The sequence below is a fragment of the Carettochelys insculpta genome, chromosome 5 (assembly GCF_033958435.1).
Source record: "Carettochelys insculpta isolate YL-2023 chromosome 5, ASM3395843v1, whole genome shotgun sequence".
Classification (NCBI taxonomy): Eukaryota; Metazoa; Chordata; order Testudines; family Carettochelyidae; genus Carettochelys; species Carettochelys insculpta.
In genome coordinates this window covers 123,829,251-123,848,209 of record NC_134141.1, presented here as the reverse complement: position 1 = coordinate 123,848,209, position 18,959 = coordinate 123,829,251, and the positions used below count along the sequence as shown (strand labels likewise).

The following is an 18,959-nucleotide window of genomic DNA, read 5'->3' as shown; positions in this document are numbered from 1 at the left end:
GCTTCATTAGTAAACTTCGAAATGGCCATTTGCATGGCCATTTTAAAGTTTTTGGCTAGTGCAGATGTAGCCCTTGCCTGATGTCAAATGGGCTCCTTATACCTGGAAATCTTTGCCAATCCCAGTGAACCAGGTACCAACCTTCTTTTTTTATTCCTACTCAATGAGAACCTTTCAGCACCTATTCAATACTGCTAATTTTTGAAAGAAAAAATGGTACTTTAAATCAGACACTTAGGCAGGTCTACACAAGACCAGAAAGTCAATCCTAGATGTGCAATTCCAGACAGGACAATTGCATGGTTGGAATCAACTTATCTAGGATCGACTTACCTGGCTGTCCTCCCTGAGGGAGGTTGATGGAAGACCTCCCTCACTCCTCCTAATAATGAGAAGTACAGGGGTCAACAGTTGAGCCTTGATAGTTCAATTTCACGCATCACCATTTGATGCACAAAATCGAACCTCGGAAGATCGAAATCCCCCCCCTCAAGTAAGTGTAGATATATCCTTACATTGCATGTGAGCTGCTTGTCTCAACTGTTTAGCTCCTTGGGGAATGGATCGTATCTTCTCCTTTGTTTGGTCAATCACCAAGCATGTGACAATGCTTAATAAATAATAATTCTGGCAGGTCAGGCTCTTCATAGGTCTATTCTAAGGACCGTCTATCACCTAGCAGTTTAATAACCATTATAGATGTGCAAGAGGGGCTGGCTCCTGACTGCAGGCCTACACCCTAACACTGTCTGTCTACTGTAACAAGGCATGCTGGGATGTGCTGTTCAGAAGCCTTCCTGGGAGTTAAGTGGTGGATCAGACTGGGCAGTGGGACAAAGATATCAGCAGCTTGCTTTCCTTACCATGGGCTAAGCTTTGAAGAGCTGTTCTGTTGAAGGCAGTTCACACAGGGGCCCAGGAATGAGCCTGAAAGGGGTTTACAAGAAGCTGGAGAAAGAGCTTTTAGAAGAGGTGTATAAAGACAGATGGTTGTCTTGGTAGTGCACCTTCAGCAGGGAACGTCTTTTGGCTGGGAGCCAGCCAGGCCAGTCCTGAGAAGCAAGCAGATCCAGAGGATGCACTTTCCGGGAAGAGAAACAAGGAGAGTTTGGCACCAGGCATGGTGCCATTATATGGATATACAAATGGATAGAGACCTGCACAGAACTCATCTTGCCAGCTATGCCTCTGCTTTTGCTGGGAATTTGGATAGGGCAGGAAAGGCCAAATTTACCACTATAAGAGGAACACCCCTCGGGCTGTGTCTCTTCAACAAAGTCAACATGATCCTTTGAATAGCCGACAAATGCCACCCAGCTGACATAACCCCCAGCATGGACAGAACACAGCCATGAGGCTTTGAATCATCCTCACTTGCGTGATATCATCCTGAGGCTGTCCTCATTCCACATACAGACTGGGATCTGCCAGCACCTTCACAATCTTATCTCCGATGCTAATCTTCGCCACATTGTGCTGCTGGTTTCCAGTGCTGGCCAGAGCACACTAGGGCTTGACTTTACTATGAGCCATCCATCTCCGCTTTGCTGGTTTGCACCTTTATTTTATTATCTTTAATTTACTTCTTCAGACTCGAGAGTGGGTATTAGAAAGTCAATACAAAACCTCTTCTGCCTTTTATTCTAAAATAGTGGCACTAAGCTGGTTTATTTACAGTGAGCCAAGGAGATATTTGGGGCAGCCTTGTTAATCATTCAATGGTGATAGCTTTTTCTTTTTAAACTCAAATGCACTTCATTTCTGTGCGTCTGTCTGTCCCTCCAGATTATGGCTTGCTTTCCACAATAAATATTCTTCCCAATGCCTGAAGTCTGCCCAGGAGAGCACCAGACAGGTGTGGACCTTTGAGTTACTGAACAGGATGGGTGTAGGAATAAAATTCCCAATCCCAGAGGCAATATGGAACTGCGTGTGTGTGCTCAGCTATTAGGAGACTGAGGCCAGGTCTGTTCTAGGAAAATAAGTTGATTTCAGATACGCAGTTCCACCAATGGCAATTGAGTAGCAACAATAGACTTATCTAAAATCAATTTACCTGGCCATCCTCACGGAGGAAGGTTGATGGGAGAGTTTCTCCGGTCGACCGTACAGGGGTTGACTGCCGACCCTGATAGATTTATTCTGCTCGTACCAGATGCACAAAATTGGACTCCAGGAGACTGACCCTGAGCAGGTCGATCTTCCAGGTAATGCAGGTGTTTCCTCATATTAGATCTCTCCACTCACGGAGGTCGAGGATTGCTGTGGCACAATTAGCCACGACCAGGAAGCCAACTAGGGAAAGTCCTAGATAGCACATTAAGCCAAGACAATACAGCTGCTTCTCATCCTCAACAGGGTTTCCACAAATGCTATCTTAGGCCGGTTAGCCTTTCCACGCCTCCGTTTCCCATCCATAAATGACAGATTCATTGGTTAATGAAGTTTAACTCATTCAGCTGAAGTTTTCCAACATGGCTGCTTAACATTACAAGCCTTCTATCTAAGCACCAAAGTGAGTCACCTGATTCAAAGTCTGATGCCCACTGCTCTCATTTAATCTCATGAGTGAGAATCTGAAGTCAACAGAATCTGTGGGTTGATAATAACCACCCACACCAAGTCATAATTCAGTGTGAACCGCAGATCTTTAGTGCCCACATCTAATGCTCACCCAAAAAGGATAACTCCACAGGCTGGTACCAGTGAGAGACTGTTGCCCTCTGCAAAGCAGCTACTAGAGGAAGGATGCAATCCCAGCTAAGCAAATTTGTCATGGGTGCTGAGTACCTCAAGGAATCCCAGCATTTACTTACATGCCTAGCTTTGAAGACTCTGCAAAATATCCATGAAGAAATTTAGGTTCTTTTGGTTAAAAACCTGGTGCCCTTTGTCCGATTAGATGCCCTTTCTCATCTCTTCCTGCAGGGGGTTACAAACACAGCAGTGCCTACAATGTTCCAGGAAGAACATTAGAGGAAAAAATATAAATACAAAACAAGATGCACCCAGCTGCAATTGCTATTCCTGATGGAGGTGAGTCAGTATTCATGCTCTGCTCAGCAGGAGGTTTATGAAATGGGACGCTCAATACACTGGTTTAAATGGATTAGCAGAGTGAAAACAAAGGAATATCTATTGCACTTCTGGAAGTCCTTGTTTTGGCTGGTGAAATAGCATCCTTCAGTCCATGACTGTTGTCATTGGGTGAACTGGTGGTAAATGTCAGTGCATTTGTAATCTGGAGAGGGGAAGCCTTCCCTCCATCTTTCTAAGAGGCTGTATCTCTGTGGAGAGGTTTATAGAATATGAGGTCAGGTCTACACTAGGCATTAAAGTCAACTGTAGATACATACTTCTAGCTAGGGCAATTGTGTAGCTGGAATCAACTTATCTGCAATCAACTTACCTGGCCATTCTCGCAGAGGGAGGCTGACGGGAGAAACTCTCCCCTCAATCTCTCTTACTTCTTGCAAGACTGAGGAGTACGGGGGTCGACTGCCAACCCCAGATAGTTTGATTTTATGCATCCTCACTAGGTGCATGAAATTGAACCCCCAAAGATCAACCCTGACGGGGTCAATCTTTCCCGTAGAGAAGACATAGCTCGTAGTGAAAACCTACCGCGTAGTGATGACATACTGTCAGGACCCCTCTCCACAGATGTGAGCAATTTCACACTGGCATGTTCCCTAAAGTTATCCTATCCCAACGCCGTATCAGGTAGAAGGGAATGAGAGCTGAGAGCGTTCAGCCAGCTCCCTGCCAAAGCTGACTGATTCTTACAGCCCATGAGTAAGGGAAAATGGATGCAGTACCCCAGCCTTGCCTGATATAAGCAGCCAAAAGGTAGACTGTTCGTCCAAGACAGCCAAACCCCAGGGGTCTGCAGAACTGTAATGGGAGTCTTTGAGTCCAGGCTGCCCTAGAAACTTCCCACTTTCATTCAGGCTAGCGAATCTCTTGAGAAAGCTGTTGATAAATTGTACAATCAATTGCTTGACCACGTTTTGGTCTGTTATGCGATATACTCAAGAGGCCACATAGCCAACGTCAGTCAGGTTCATTAATACAGCACAGGGAAAAGGTTCCATACAGTCTCCGACAAGCAGCCCCAGGCACCAATATTTCAGTCACCTTACGCAAAAAGAGTGTTCCCTAAGTTAAACATTTTAGCTATATGATTTATATGATTTCACAAGTTACACATCTCCCTGAAAACCAACCCAGAAGTTTGTCTCAGTTCCCTAACTTGTTCTTTCCCTTACTTTAGCACTGGATATGTGCATCTCAGGGAACGTCTATACTTATTGGGACATCAATCTGGTCAGGGTCAATCTTCTGGGATTCAATTTAGTGTGCCTAGTGGGGACACGATAAATTGAACCGTCAGGGCTTGACATGCAACCCTGGTACTCCTCTTTCTTGTGAGGCATAAGGGAGGTCGACAAGAGAATTTTTCCGGTTGACCTTCCTCTGTGAGGAAGACTGGATAAGTCGATCTTAGATACATTGATTCCAGCTTTGCAATTTTCATAGCTGGAATTGTGTACCTAGGATCAACTTTTAGGTCCAGTGTATACCTGCCCTTAGAGATGAAGAGTCATGAAGACAATTATGTCCACATATTGCTTTTCCTATCTACAGAAGCCAAAGTTTACATCAGCTACTGCAAAGTGTTCTGGGATACTTAGCATAAATGAACAGGATTATAATAAAGGTACAGACTACTCTGGACTATTACCTGCTATATTAATGCTTAATATGTATGCTTGATGCTTAAGGTATGTGTCTGCAATCCAGTGTATATTTATCAACTATGCCCTTCCTCTGAGCACTGAGACACTGCAGTCAGACACCATGGAGGTGAGTGGTGTCATAAAATACATCAGGATGATTATTCAGATTCCTGAAACCCAAATTCAGTCTCACTTTTCACCAAAATGGGGAAAATCCAACCCCCAGGGGAATGGCCCACTTTCAGGCTTAAAAGGATTATATTTGTATTGCTAAAAGCTGGTAGACCATGATTTCACTGCGGATATACAAACCGATGGAAAAATATTTGCATTAATAATGGAAATTTACAGATAAGAAAAACACTGCTTGAGAACTGCTTAGAGTCTGATTGAAGGATACACATTTGATGTGACATTAATCATTTGTGTTTCATCAATTATAAAGCTTTACCTTTTTAAATCTCAACATCTAAAGTCATTAAATAATTATTGCATTGCCACCCAGCCATATCGGATGCCCCCTTGTAACTTCTGAAGCTGTGAAAATGTAAACTATTAAAAAACGTTTTTTTTAAAATGAAAGCACTATTTTCCATGCAAATTATATTAAAAAATCAAATTCTGCCAGGCTAACCCATTTGAGAGAAGAAGGGAAAAGTTTAAAACCAGACCCACAAAGGCTCAGAGCATGATGCTCTGTTGAGGTGCTGCCCTCAGAACCAGAAGCAAATTACTGCTTGTGTACATAACTTTATTTATGTGTGTAGCTCCACTGAAGTGAATGGTCATGTTTGCATTAGTCAAGTTATCCATGCATTTAAGTGGTTGTAGAATCTGGCCCTGAAACTTGGTGAAACAACAGGTTTGGCTCTCGGGGGTTTAGTAGCAATGGACAACATTGGGTCAGTCTTTGTCTCTCGGTCCCACATGCCTCACCAGACAGAGCTTGGGGTCTCATGAACCCACAATTACAAAGCAAAACATATGCATTCAAGTCTCCAGGTTTTGCCTGATATGAGCCGTGTCTACGCGTGCACGCTACTTCGAAGTAGTGGCATTAACTTCGAAATAGCGCCCGTCACGGCTACACGTGTTGGGTGCTATTTCAATGTTAACATCGACGTTAGGCGGCGAGACGTCGAAGCCGCTAACCCCATGAGGGGATGGGAATAGCGCCCTACTTCGAAGTTGAACGTCGAAGTAGGGCACGTGTAGACGATCCGCGTCCCGCAACATCGAAATAGCGGGGTCCGCCATGGTGGCCATCAGCTGAGGGGTTGAGAGACGCTCTCTCTCCAGCCCCTGCAGGGCTCTGTGGTCACCGTGTGCAGCAGCCCTTAGCCCAGGGCTTCTGGCTGCTGCTGCTGCAGCTGGGGATCCATGCTGCATGCACAGGGTCTGCAACCAGTTGTTGGCTCTGTGGATCTTGTGTTGTTTAGTGCAACTGTGTCTGGGAGGGGCCCTTTAAGGGAGCGGCTTGCTGTTGAGTCCGCCCTGTGACCTTGTCTGCAGCTGTGCCTGGCACCCTTATTTCGATGTGTGCTACTTTGGTGTGTAGACGTTCCCTCATAGCGCCTATTTCGATGTGGTGCTGCGCAACGTCGATGTTGAACGTTGACGTTGCCAGCCCTGGAGGACGTGTAGATGTTATTCATCGAAATAGACTATTTCGATGTCGCTACATCGAAATAAGCTACTTCGATGTAGGCTTCACATGTAGACGTAGCTATGGAGGTAAAATATGAAATCAAGGGTAACCATCATATTTTGCATGACTCCAGTTCAAATTCTGGTCCATATCATGGACCAACTGGGGTTTGAAACAACACTCAACAGGCTTTCAATTCTTTTGTAAACGTTTTGAACAGCTGCTGTGTTCCACTCCAGAGGTAGCTGCAATTTAATGATAAGTGAAGACAATGTGGCACATAGTTTATAAAGTTATTTGGGACTGTGTGGAGGTAGGAAGGAGTTATGCAAGTGCAAAGGTGTATCATTAAATAATACTATGGATCATAATTAGTAATGAAGTGGTGATCCAGAAATTCAGAGCTGGCTTGCTCAATATTTCCTTTCTTCTGTTGTCTCTGATGGAAAAATAAAGCAACCATATTCCCCACATCTCTGATTCCTGTTACTATTGGATCAAATCATGACTCAAATGCTCTATTTCAGCCCAAGACGTATGGCACATTGTTTCAATGGTGGCTCTCACCCCTTCCCCGTGGATTTCTTGGCTTTGGCTGTCAGCCAATCAATGTTTCTGCAATCTGATCAGCTGCATGATTTAATGAACCCTCCTTTCCCGGGGAAGGGCACATTCCTTTATAAAAGCTGGTGAGATATCACATTTCATGGGATGACCTCTACGTTTATAAGATGATGGGAGAAAATTGGTTTTGGAAATCGAGGAAGATTGCATCTTGTGAAACAGAATCCGGAGAGTGACCCAGAGACCACCTTTCCATTCCAGTCCATTTCAGTTCACTTTTTGGTTCTGATGAGTAACTAAAAATAGTGAGGGTCACTTGACCGAAAGTGCAAATAATTAACCAGGAAAATAACACTGCTCCTGCTCCACTACAGTCCTCCAACTCAGTATCGTACCAATGCATGACAGTGTGGGCTGGAGTGATAAGAAACGCTCATCCCCCCCATGGAAATGCAGCTATCTCTGGAGTGGAGCAGAGCGTCACATTTAACAATGCATTGCAATACTGCATGTCAATTTAGGACTTGAAAGACATAACTGCTCTCTCTACCTGAAAACACAAAGGGTAAATGTAGGCAGGAGACTGCAACGAATGGAATTAGATTTAGCCAAGCCATTGTGGTTAACATGCTTATGAAAAGGTATCTTGAGAACTGTTCTCTTGTACAAAGTAGTAGCCACTGTGGCCTGAATAAAACCAGACACACCCAGGATATAATTACTGTAAGAACAAGGGACCAGCCTGTACATTCTCATGAAATACCCTTACTGCACAGCATGAATTAAAAGAGGGATTAAAGTGACAGGAGCGGAGTGACCTAGTTTGTTTGGGTTGCATGAGGACAAGCTGAGCCTGACATATTTGGGGAGCTGTTTACTGTGTGTTTGCTGAAAGTTGTTCTGCAGTTGTTAGGCATCCAGTGTGCAGCCTCTCTCCTTGCAGGTGTGTGTAACAGACTGGCAAAGGGCTGTGATCCAGTGAAGCATGGCATGCTTCAGCTTGGAGGAAATCCAATGGCCTTACAGACATGTGCTGGAGTATGTCAAAGCTGCTCAACCATGTATATTTGTGTCCCCTGCTCTGGTAGTTGGCCTGTAACCCCTAGCTCTCTCCAAGGTTCTCTATGTGTTCTGTGCTTCTGTAGCTAACATTCCTGGAGTGAGCTCTTAGTTCCACTGTAGGCAGTGCAAAGCACCCATTGGATTTCTGGTTTCTATCCCCGATGCTATAGACTTGCAGATAGCTGGCTGCCATGATACCATAAAACTCAAGCACTGGGTCAGATGCTTAGTGGGATAAAGTGGTGCAGTTCCTCTGAGGTCAATAGAGTTATGTTCATTTTGGGGGGATGGAGGTTCCTGGCTCACCTCTCCAGGCTTTTCTCCTCACCTGAAGGAAGAGGTACAACAATTGCATCTTCAAAAGCTTCATCTTCTATGTCCCTTCCTCATCCACTCTCCTGATCGTTCAACTCTTTTCCATTACATGAAGATCTTTCCTTTCCACACAACAGGAATCACCTCTGAACGTAAAAAGAACCAACCAGAAATCTTGCAAGGTAGCAACACGAAGTAGTGAGATGAATTACTTTGGGCTGTCCAAAGAGGTCACCAATAGGAGTATTAAGATGACACTAAGGCTACGTCTACACGTGCACACAACTTCGAAATAGCTTATTTCGATGTTGCGACATCGAAATAGGCTATTTCGATGAATAACGTCTACACGTCCTCCAGGGCTGGCAACGTCGATGTTCAACTTCGACGTTGCTCAGCCCAACATCGAAATAGGCACAGCGAGGGAACGTCTACACGCCAAAGTAGCACACATCGAAATAAGGGAGCCAGGCACAGCTGCAGACAGGGTCACGGGGCGGACTCAACAGCAAGTCGCTCCCTTAAAGGGCCCCTCCCAGACACACTTTCATTAAACAGTGCAAGATCCACAGAGCCAACAACTAGTTGCAGACCCTGTATATGCAGCACGGACCCCCAGCTGCAGCAGCAGCAGCCAGAAGCCCTGGGCTAAGGGCTGCTGCCCACGGTGACCACAGAGCCCCGCAAGGGCTGGAGAGAGAGTATCTCTCAACCCCCCAGCTGATGGCCGCCATGGAGGACCCCGCTATTTCGATGTTGCGGGACGCGGATCGTCTACACGTCCCTACTTTGATGTTGAACGTCGAAGTAGGGCGCTATTCCGATCCCCTCATGAGGTTAGCGACTTCGACGTCTCGCCGCCTAACGTCGATTTCAACTTCGAAATAGCGCCCAACACGTGTAGACGTGACGGGCGCTATTTCGAAGTTACTGCCGCTACTTCGAAGTAGCGTGCACGTGTAGACGCAGCCTAAGAGAAGGGAAAAATTAAAGGGCCACGTCTTCAACTGATGTAAATCAGTATATTTCCTCTTCTCTTCTTTAGGATGGATACCGGGGGGGAAAAAAAAAAACCTTCTCAACAGTGAGATCTGCCAGCACGTGCTATAAGGGAGACAGTGGATAATATAATATAAGGGTCTGGGGGATAGATTAGATGCCCTAGTATGTCTATCCCACTTTTAATACTAAGTCCTCTGGTAGTATTCCCCCACCCCTTGCCCTTTGGTCCAGTGAATGCAGAGTGCATATTGACTACGAACTGGGACTGAAAAGAACACAACCCAAACATCAGCATCCTTAGGTCCTTTGACCTGGAAATACTCCTTTGTGTTTGTATACAGCTACAGGCACACCAGATTTATGACTGCTCTTGGTCCCCACTGGCAGCGTCAAACCCTCTTAAAGCTCGAGACTGCAGGTCAGTTTCCACTTAAATATATCTGCCCTGAAGGAGATACCATTGAAGAGAGGCAAAAACATATATTCATTACACTTGGAGTGAAAAGAGCATCAGATTGTTTGCCCATGTGTACGTAGTACTCAGAGGCACTGAGACCTCATACTAGGGTGAGTGAAGTCTCTCCTCTACAGCGTTGGTTGAGAGCCAGCAGGCCTTTCGCTCATGTGGTAGAGCACTGGGATTTAACCCCTATGATTGCAGGTTCAATCCCTAGTGCTAGCAACCTGCGTCTGTTGCTTCTACATGTAAAAGGCCAATTAAACCAAAGTCATGGCTCAGATAAAGAATGTATGATGTGCCCCAAAACAACACGTCACTCTGGAGATACAGGCTGTGTTTGGGTTCAAAAAACATTGCTCTCCACCTACAAAAAAAAAAAAAAGGAAGGCTGCATTTTTTTGGATGGTGCTTAAATAACAGAAAACTGAATGGTAACAGAAAAGTGAATGGCAATAGACCAGTATAGGCCAGTACGGGCAATAAATAAGGAACATCACTGATGGCTGTAAATAACTGGCTCTGGTTTGAGCACAAAGCAACACATCTGGTAATTATTGTCAATTCCGCTCCAATTGCTTTGATTCGACAATGTAAAGGGGGGACAATGGATTTCACTTTTATTTATTTATTTATTGCAAATCAGTGTTTAATTGTAAATTGGCTTGGAGGAATCAATGGGATTTATTGCTTCTGCCACGTGAGGTGTGAAAAGTTTGTCATTATTATACAATGGATTAATTTTTAATAGTCTTTGCCCGAGTGTCCCATTTGCTTGTAATAGGGTTGATTGGGGCCTGGGAGCAGTTGCTGTAGGTCTTTTTTCCCCCTCTATGTTTATATTTGCATTGTGGATATTATTAGTACACCTCTCTCTTTTTAAAGCATAGTTTAAGCAAAGTAAACTGAGTCCTGTGGCTTAATAATGGGGTTGTCAGAGAAGAGGGATAGATTTATGGGAAAGGCACTGGACTGGGCTATGGACCTAGGTTCACTTCCCGGTTCCACCTCAGCCTTCCTTTGCAACCCTAGGCAGATTCGTCTGGCCCAGAGACATGCAGAAATGTTTTCCAGAGCTACTCAACAAAGGGAAGTGTATTTTATTAGGATTTTAGAACGGAAGGAAAAAACTGAGCCGGGGGTAACTTTGTTAAAAAGAAATGAAAAATTATGCTTGGTTTTCTTAGGAAAGTATCATTGTCACAAGAGCAACAAGAAGTCTTGCGGCACCTTATAGACTAACCAATATTTTGGAGCATAAGCTTTCGTGGGCAAAGAACCGCTTCATCAGATGAAGCGGGTCTTTGCGCACGAAAGCTTACGCTCCAAAATATTGGTTAGTCTATAAGGTGCCGCAAGACTTCTTGTTGTTCTCGAAGCTACAGACTAACACGGCTACCTCTCCGATACTTATCATTGTCACTTAATAATAATGAACAATCACAAACAATAATGAATAATCACTTAATAATAATGAACAACAAGAAGTCCTGTGGCACCTTATAGGCTAACAGATATTTTGGAGCATAAGCTTCATGGGCAAAGACCCACTTATGCTCCAAATATCTGTTAATCTATAAGGGGCCACCGGATGTCTTGTTGTTTTTGAAGATACAGACTAACATGGCTAACTCTCTAATAATAATAACAAATACTTTCTTTCTGCTAGGGTAAAAGGGGGGACACTGAAAAAGCAGGATTTTTCTAACTAGAAAGGAAGCAAAAAACTTAAAAATTTATAGTGAGAGTCAGCACTTTTGAATTTTCACTGAAAAACTGTTTGTTTCAATTAAATCAAGTTAGTTTTGATGGAACAGTATTTCCTTCCCCTCCTTTTTTTCCAGTCAGGCTTCACACTCAGCCTGTGATACATGGGCTTATGTGTCAGGCCCCCATCTTACAATACCCAGCTTCTTCTGCTAGCAACAAATGTTTTTCCCCCAGCTCCTCTGAATAGTGAGTCTAAATTTTCCTACAGTTTAAGCCCATTGTTCCTTGTGCTTACTAGCCTGAAGAGTAGTACCCGGAGTAGCACTGGAAATAATTGATATCTATCCTGTCTAATTTTATATCATTCATTTTATTTACCGTTTTTGACCTATTTTTCATCCTTCAACATGCAGAGACAAACACACTTATTCAATCAGCTCTTTTGGCACAGGGTGAGCTTCTCTAATCCGGAATTCTCATCCAGCAACATCCATAATCCAGCATTATTTTAGTTAGCCAGACAACCACTTATCATGGGTGTGGCCAAGTTTCCTGTGGTTCCATAAAGTTTGCTTCCAGTCACCAGTCCTGGCTGTCAGCCTTCTGTGCTATTATTTTACTGCAATTTTCCCCTAAATACCTAAGAGCCCAGTAAGCAGTGAAAGTGTTGGTAATACTGCTAGACAATATTGACCTCTTGTCGTCTGGCAAATTCTCTTATACTGGAATACTCAGTCCCAAGGGTGCCAGACAAGACAGGTTCAACCTGTATTCAGTATTTACAGGTAGGGCCCAAAGAGAGAACTCTTCTGTCCTACATACAGCAAAGCCTCCATTTGCCCAAAGATAACAAGACAGCTGCTGCCTAACCACAGTCTTTTGAAGAACAGCAAAGTCACTGGGGCCAATCACAAGCTGCTTCCATGACAATCATCACAGATTTGGTTCTGCTGAGGAGCAGAGCAGGAGAGCTAATTAACACACAAACTCATAAAGAGATTGTGCCGATGGGGAAAATAGAATCATGTGAGCTGTCAGTGTCTGTATCCTTCATAGCCCATGTGTCACAGGATTCTTACAGTATGATTAAGAATGACAGCGTTAACCCTCCCTGTCACTGAGTCTCCCAGCTCTCCTGCTGCACGGGCCTCATCCTATGTCCTTTCACGGAATCAAAGCAATTAGAGATGGAAAAGATATATTAATTCATCTAATCCATACGCTCACTCTTCTCAGCCACTGCGAAAGTGTCCCTTATATTTTGCAGTGCATTATCCAACTATAAAATGACTCAAACACTAAGGGTTCATTCCAGTGCTCCTTCTAATTTTTTTCCATCTATGGTCAGAATAAATTTTATTATGTGCACCAAGGCAGGTGTGGATGTGCACCACCCATAGAAACACAGCCTGCCCATGGTGGGTGGCTGTGAGTACTCTGCTAATCAGTTGTGAAGCACCTGAATCTCTCGTGAGTGGCCACCCAAGTGTTCATCTTACTGAGAACACTGGTCCTGTCACTTCTTCTATGCAGCCATTTCACTGACTAACGTATCTTCCAGGGCTTGACTCCCCTGACTTTACACTCTAGAACAATCCCCACTATTTGGGAGATAGGACCCTTTTCCTGGTTCCACTAGTGAAGGTTCTACAGATTGTTCATTTGGAGAAAGCATTTCACAAAACCCTGGCAATAGTATCTTTACTTGTAGTAGATACTTAAGTCACTAGATGGTTCTCTGGGTTACTGAGAGATCTAGACAGGGAGCGGTTTCTGGTAAACAAGGGAAACACAGTTTGAATCCAACTTATCAGGAAACCAGTTTGGTTACATCTGCAGTGGTATTCTTTACTAAACACCTCCTGCTTAAGGAAGACTATAATTCCCTATGCCGCACAATAAACACCATCAAAATCCAGATCTTGTTGCACATTATTGGGGGAACTTATTTCTATTCATATATCTGAACTATGAATGGGTGAATTGTGCTTTACCCAGATCCAAACTGTGTCTCAGGCTCATCTAGGACACAAAGGTCAGGATGAATCCTGTGAATATGTGAATCATATAACAAATATCTCCCCGAGACTGAAAGTCTCTCCTCAAGTTGTACAAAATAATTGGAATTGGAAGGATTCAAAAAACTGGTGTAATTCTGATATCCTTTGGGAAAATAATGCTGTTTTCAAGTTGTGTGCTTTAAGCTAAATATCACACTTAAATATCTCCTGAAGGGAGAATATGCTAAAATTCACAATATATTTAATATTAAGAAGAAAAATAAAGGTAAAAAAGAGCATCAGGCTGAAATGGCCACTATTACTCACAATAATGTATTTTAATTTGTTGGTAGCCCGTTCCTGATGGCCCCAGAATGTCTTAATGATAAATAACTGAAACTACAACTGTATTCAAATGAGATAAAATATTTTTAAATACATCCAGCCACCACCTGCCTCTTTTCTTCCTCCCCACCCCCAAAACCTATATCCACCTCACCCTGGGTAAGAACCAACAGACACGTTTCTGAATTCAAGTACCCCACCTTGACTACACTGGACTGTAACCAACTCAATGAGAGGCAGAAACTTTGTTAACAAGAGAGCATCAGCCATTGGCACAGTGCATTATAAACTGTGCATGAAGTTGTGACTCACATTGACTGCAGCTACATAACTTAAACAGCATAACTGAGATCAACTTACATCACCATTGTAGACAAGGCAAAGGTGAATAAGCGTGTTATTATCTGAGCTTTAAATAACAGATATACTTGACTCATTTATTGTATGAACTGATCATCATCAAGCGACACATACCAGCACTGCTATCAGATTGGTCACAGCTGAGCAGCATAGGTTGGTGGCTAGTTTCAGCTGCAAACTGTAGAAATCCAAAATCTATTCTTTGTGTCTGAAGAACGGATGCAAAAAGTAGGGCTGGGTGGGATAAATTGCACTGAACAGGAACTGATCTCCCTAAACAGCTGCATTTTTTAAAATGTTTGGGTGACTTTCTCACCATCACTTCTGGAAGTTTCACAGGATGCAGAAACTCTAGATTATCACAACAATGTAACCAAAGCAATGCACCCAAACTCTTGGGATCTATCTGAACTAATCTTTCTAAACCTCAAGGTCTTCCAAGAACAGTCTTTAGCATCAGTCCACCTAGTGGAGGTATACGACCTTCTGATGTTAATTAACGAGCTAAATATAACCACATCAGTGTAAACCCTCTGCCAGGTATTCTCAGAAATAACTGGGGCTGAGGGTTAAATCAGGAGATGATCCTTTTAAAATTACCAGCCACCATTCTTTTAAGATTCACCCAGAAACCTAGAAAAAATCCTCCCTTGAGCAGCCTTAATAGGCAAAATTTCCCTCTTGCTAAGTGCGGAGTCCACATACAAAACAAGGAGAGGACAAGGGGACACAGCACCAGCTTGGGAAAAGAGAGACACAATCAGTTTCAATGAATAATGAGTAACACTGGGCAGTAGCCTATTAACGTGGTTTCTTCTTGTTGGAGGGAATGCCCGATAAGCAAATGTCCTTTTCATATCACCCCTTCCTCCTCTGCTAAACCCATCTCACAGTCTGATGTCCATAGGCAACACAGTCCCAACGCCCCGTGTTCAACTACTGAGGGAAATGGTGCCCAGCCAGGTCATTAGGCTTAATTCCCCCAATCCAGTCCAGTCCAGTCCAGCTGTAGACATTTCAGCTTTACTGGGCTGGAGTAAGGGGGGCCCTTTACCGAGGTCATTCAGCTCTGTTGCTGCCTACTGTGACTTCAGGAAAGAGCAATCTTAGCAGATGGTCTGGCCACAAACCCTCCCACTTCTGTGTCATTTCTCATTATGAAGTCATTTTTCATCATCTCCTTGTGTGAAGTCTTCAGTGGAGAGGGCCTGATGGCATCTAAGACTGTTGAGCAGAGTCTTTGTCACCAGGGCTGCAGTTTGTGATGAAAGAGAGAAAACCCTTTCCCTTGCTTCCCTTCCTAGTTCAGCTCCACTACACTCACCAGTACAGAGTTCATGTGTAGTTCTGGTGAGTCCTTAGAATGTCACCTGGAAGATTTCTGGAAAAAAGCTTATGCAGATGAACTATCTCCATAGCCATTGCAGTTGGACATAATGACAGAACTCTTCTTTCCCCTTCAGATTCTTTCCTCTTTTTTCTTGTTCACAGATGGCCCCAGCAGACTCCTTAACCTCTACAGCTTCAGGCCAGAGGCCTTTCATACATAGAGTCATTCTCTGGTTGGACCCTATACACTGGATTCTGCTCTTATTTGTCCTAGGGTAGATCCAGGGTGGCTTTTTCAAACTTACTGGTTAGTTACTTCAATTTAACAACGAACCTTGACTCTTCCTTCACTTACTTTTTATTACAGTATCTTGATGATGGTGAAAAGAAAGGAACAAAGGAAGAATATTAACCAGTAACTTGGAAATAGGAATTTGGGAAAATTGCTGCTGATTTTTAACAGCAACAGAGAGGTATGGAAATGGAGGAAATGAGAGAGAGAGAGAGAATAAAAATGAGGGTTTTATATGGAGAGGAATGCAACTGACTTTTTATCCAGAAGAGATCATGGTAGGATTCCAAATTGTAACCACAAACATTTTCTCTTCAAAAAAGCAAAAAGAAATAAAGAGCAATATTTATTCAGGAAAAGCAATACCACTGACTTGGCCTTGGTTTCTAGTACCCACTCTTTGAAATACTGGCTCCAATAGAGCTCGTGCCAGTTGGTGGGCGTATTCCAGTTGTCATTCCATGCTGTCCTTGAAAGAATAGGGTATTTTTTTTTTAACTCCACTGATTCTCTAAAGTTTGCAGCTCTCTATCAAAGACCTCTGACAGAAAGCTTCACCCACAGGTTGCATTCCACATATGAAACCCTACATTGTATACACCTGCACACACCGAAGCTCAGCCATGCTGGGATTTGACTTCGGTGCAGAAGAGCACAGCGACTTCCGAATTAAAGAGGAACCTCCACACCTCTCAAGCTTCCGTACATAGCTACATGTTTGGATTTCTGAAAACTACTTCCAAATGCGCCGCCTGCACTCTTAAAATAATGGCAGAAGTTCTCGAGTTCCACCGACAAGCCTCTGAACTACCAAAGCGAAAGGACAGCTGGAGTATGGAATTTCACAGTAGATGCTGGCTGGTGTTAATAGAATGAAGACATCTTAGCACCTGCTTCTCTAGTAATTAAGGAGGGCAACTTTCTATATTCACAGCAATGCACTGCAGCTAAGAGGACATAAAGATAAGCCATTTCTTACAGTTATGCTCAAGGCTCCAAAAGCCCTTTATGCATGATAAAGATAGCACTTCCACTACACCTCTTCATCTGTTTCGGAAAAGCAGCCGCCTCTGGGAGCTATTCAATGTTACACAGTGACACTGCCCCTTGGTTGGGGACAGGAAGTGAAGACAAAAACAAGCAAGCCAAATTCCCTGTTGGTTGAAGCGCTGAAGCCAGTGGCGATGAATCTGTTTATAACAGCTGAGAATGGAGCCCAACCTATGAGGAAATCTACAGTGGAACTTTGACATGGCGTCCGTATTACCCATCTCTACTTGAAAAGCGCTAAGGGATTTTCATCGGGGGGGTATTGCACAAGATAGTTAGCGCCTCTACTGGCATGATCTCTATCCCCAACCACCGTGGGGCAGTAATGTTCCATTGATAGCTCACAAGAAAATAATTCTCCAATGACATCTCACAGTGACATTTCCTTTCCAAAGACTGGCCCTGCTGAGCTGAGTCCATCATGGACCAGGGTGCCCCCAACTGTTAGCATGTGGACAGCAAAGCCTTTGAAGCAGAGAAGTGCTTTACCTAAGTGCGCCTTTCATTTTAAAGTGCAAGGCTGTGGCTTCAAGGCACCAAACAACTTCTCTAAAGCAAGCTGGTGTTTGCACCGCAGGGTGTTTACAGCTCTGAGGCTTGCTGGCCTTTTGGTGATGGAGGGAAAAGGAAAAAACAAGACTTCAAAGGGAGATATCCCAGCCTAAGGTTTGTTTGTAGGATCTAAACTGACCTGAGCTAAGGCCAAGCCTTTTGTGCCCACCACGCAGCTGTACGTGTTTGACTCTGCATGTCCACAGCCACAGTTGGGAGAGACTGTTACTGAGTGGCTAGCAGTGACAGCATCTCCTGGCACAGAGGTCAGGGTTGGGGCTGGCACCTCTTTAACACTATGCAGAGATCTTCTCCTGAGCAGGGGCCACGGAGAGGTGTTTGCCTGCCACAGGGACAGTATCGAAAAGTCAGTGGTAGCAGTGTTAGTGATGATACCATAGGAGTCTGGCTTGTATATTTGCCTGAGACAGAATTTAGGGATTTGTGTGCCTGTTTGATTTTTGACATTTCCATATTTGTACTAATATGTGGGAACAAAGACTCGGTGTGTTGCTTCTGCCCAGCCAGAGCTAAGGATAGAGTGCAAGCTTTTACTAGGAAAGGAGGGTGTATACTGCACAAGCATACACTTGAAGGAAAATCCTGCCTCAAAGTCCACTCCCATGATAAGCTCAAACAATTAGTTGAGATGGCCAAAAGGGACTGCACCTGGAGGGGTGGGGGTGGGGAATAAGAAGCATTAAAAGGCCAAAGAATTGCCTGTTGTTGACTCTAGAACAACCTCACCCCTCCCATGTGGTACAAAAGAAAAGGTACTGAAGCCCACAGACTCACCTCCCCCAGTTCACAACCCTGAGTGGAATATGAGCACAACGTGTAAGAGGTGGGCCGAAGCATGCACTACAGGTGTATGTGTGCCTGCTGAGGAGGGGAGGGTGGACAAGAAAAAGAAGCCTCTGAAGCATCAGAACTGTGGAGATGCTTTCTTGACACTAACCCCAGTGTACACTGTATTGCCTGCACTTTGGACTGCTGTCTTCTGCTTTCTGTCTGTGTGACACGAACCTGGGGAGTGGGAAGAAGGAAGCCCCCTAACACCAGGGTAGGCCAGGGCTACATGGAACACCTTTCTGTTCCCTATCAAAACAAAAAGCAGTCAAGTAGCACTTTAAAGACTAGCAAAATAGTTTATTAGGTGAGCTTTCGTGGGACAGACCCACTTCTTCAGACCATATGGTCCGTCCCACGAAAGCTCACCTAATAAACCATTTTGCTAGTCTTTAAAGTGCTACTTGACTGCTTTTTGTTTTGATAGTGTATAGACTAGCACGGCTTACTCTCTGTTACCTTTCTGTTCCCCGTTCAGCCAAAGGAGCATCTCCTAAGCCATAGGAGGCATCTTGTAACACACACAGACTAACTGTTCTGTTCATTCCTTTCTGGGCACCTGGCATTGGCCACAGCAGAAGAGAGGACACTGGGCTAGATGGACCTTTGGTCTGTCTCAGTATGGCCATTGTTATAATTCAGCTGTAAGTGGACGCCAGAAAATTCCATTCAGCAACTGAAAATT

At 44.0% G+C, this 18,959-nt stretch overlaps 1 protein-coding gene across 47 annotated transcripts in view; it reads right to left on the bottom strand.

The window, feature by feature from the left end:
• Positions 1-18,959, bottom strand: part of CELF4 (CUGBP Elav-like family member 4) — an 860,865-nt gene that overhangs the window by 332,372 nt on the left and 509,534 nt on the right. For 22 of the 47 annotated variants that reach the window (XM_074994371.1, XM_074994394.1, XM_074994372.1 and 19 more), the window contains exon 4: positions 12,349-12,362. The exons of the other annotated variants lie outside the window; for them this stretch is intronic. In XM_074994371.1, the coding sequence (XP_074850472.1) occupies positions 12,349-12,362 (14 nt within the window). The remainder of the gene's footprint in view (positions 1-12,348; positions 12,363-18,959) is intronic. 47 annotated transcript variants of the gene reach the window in all.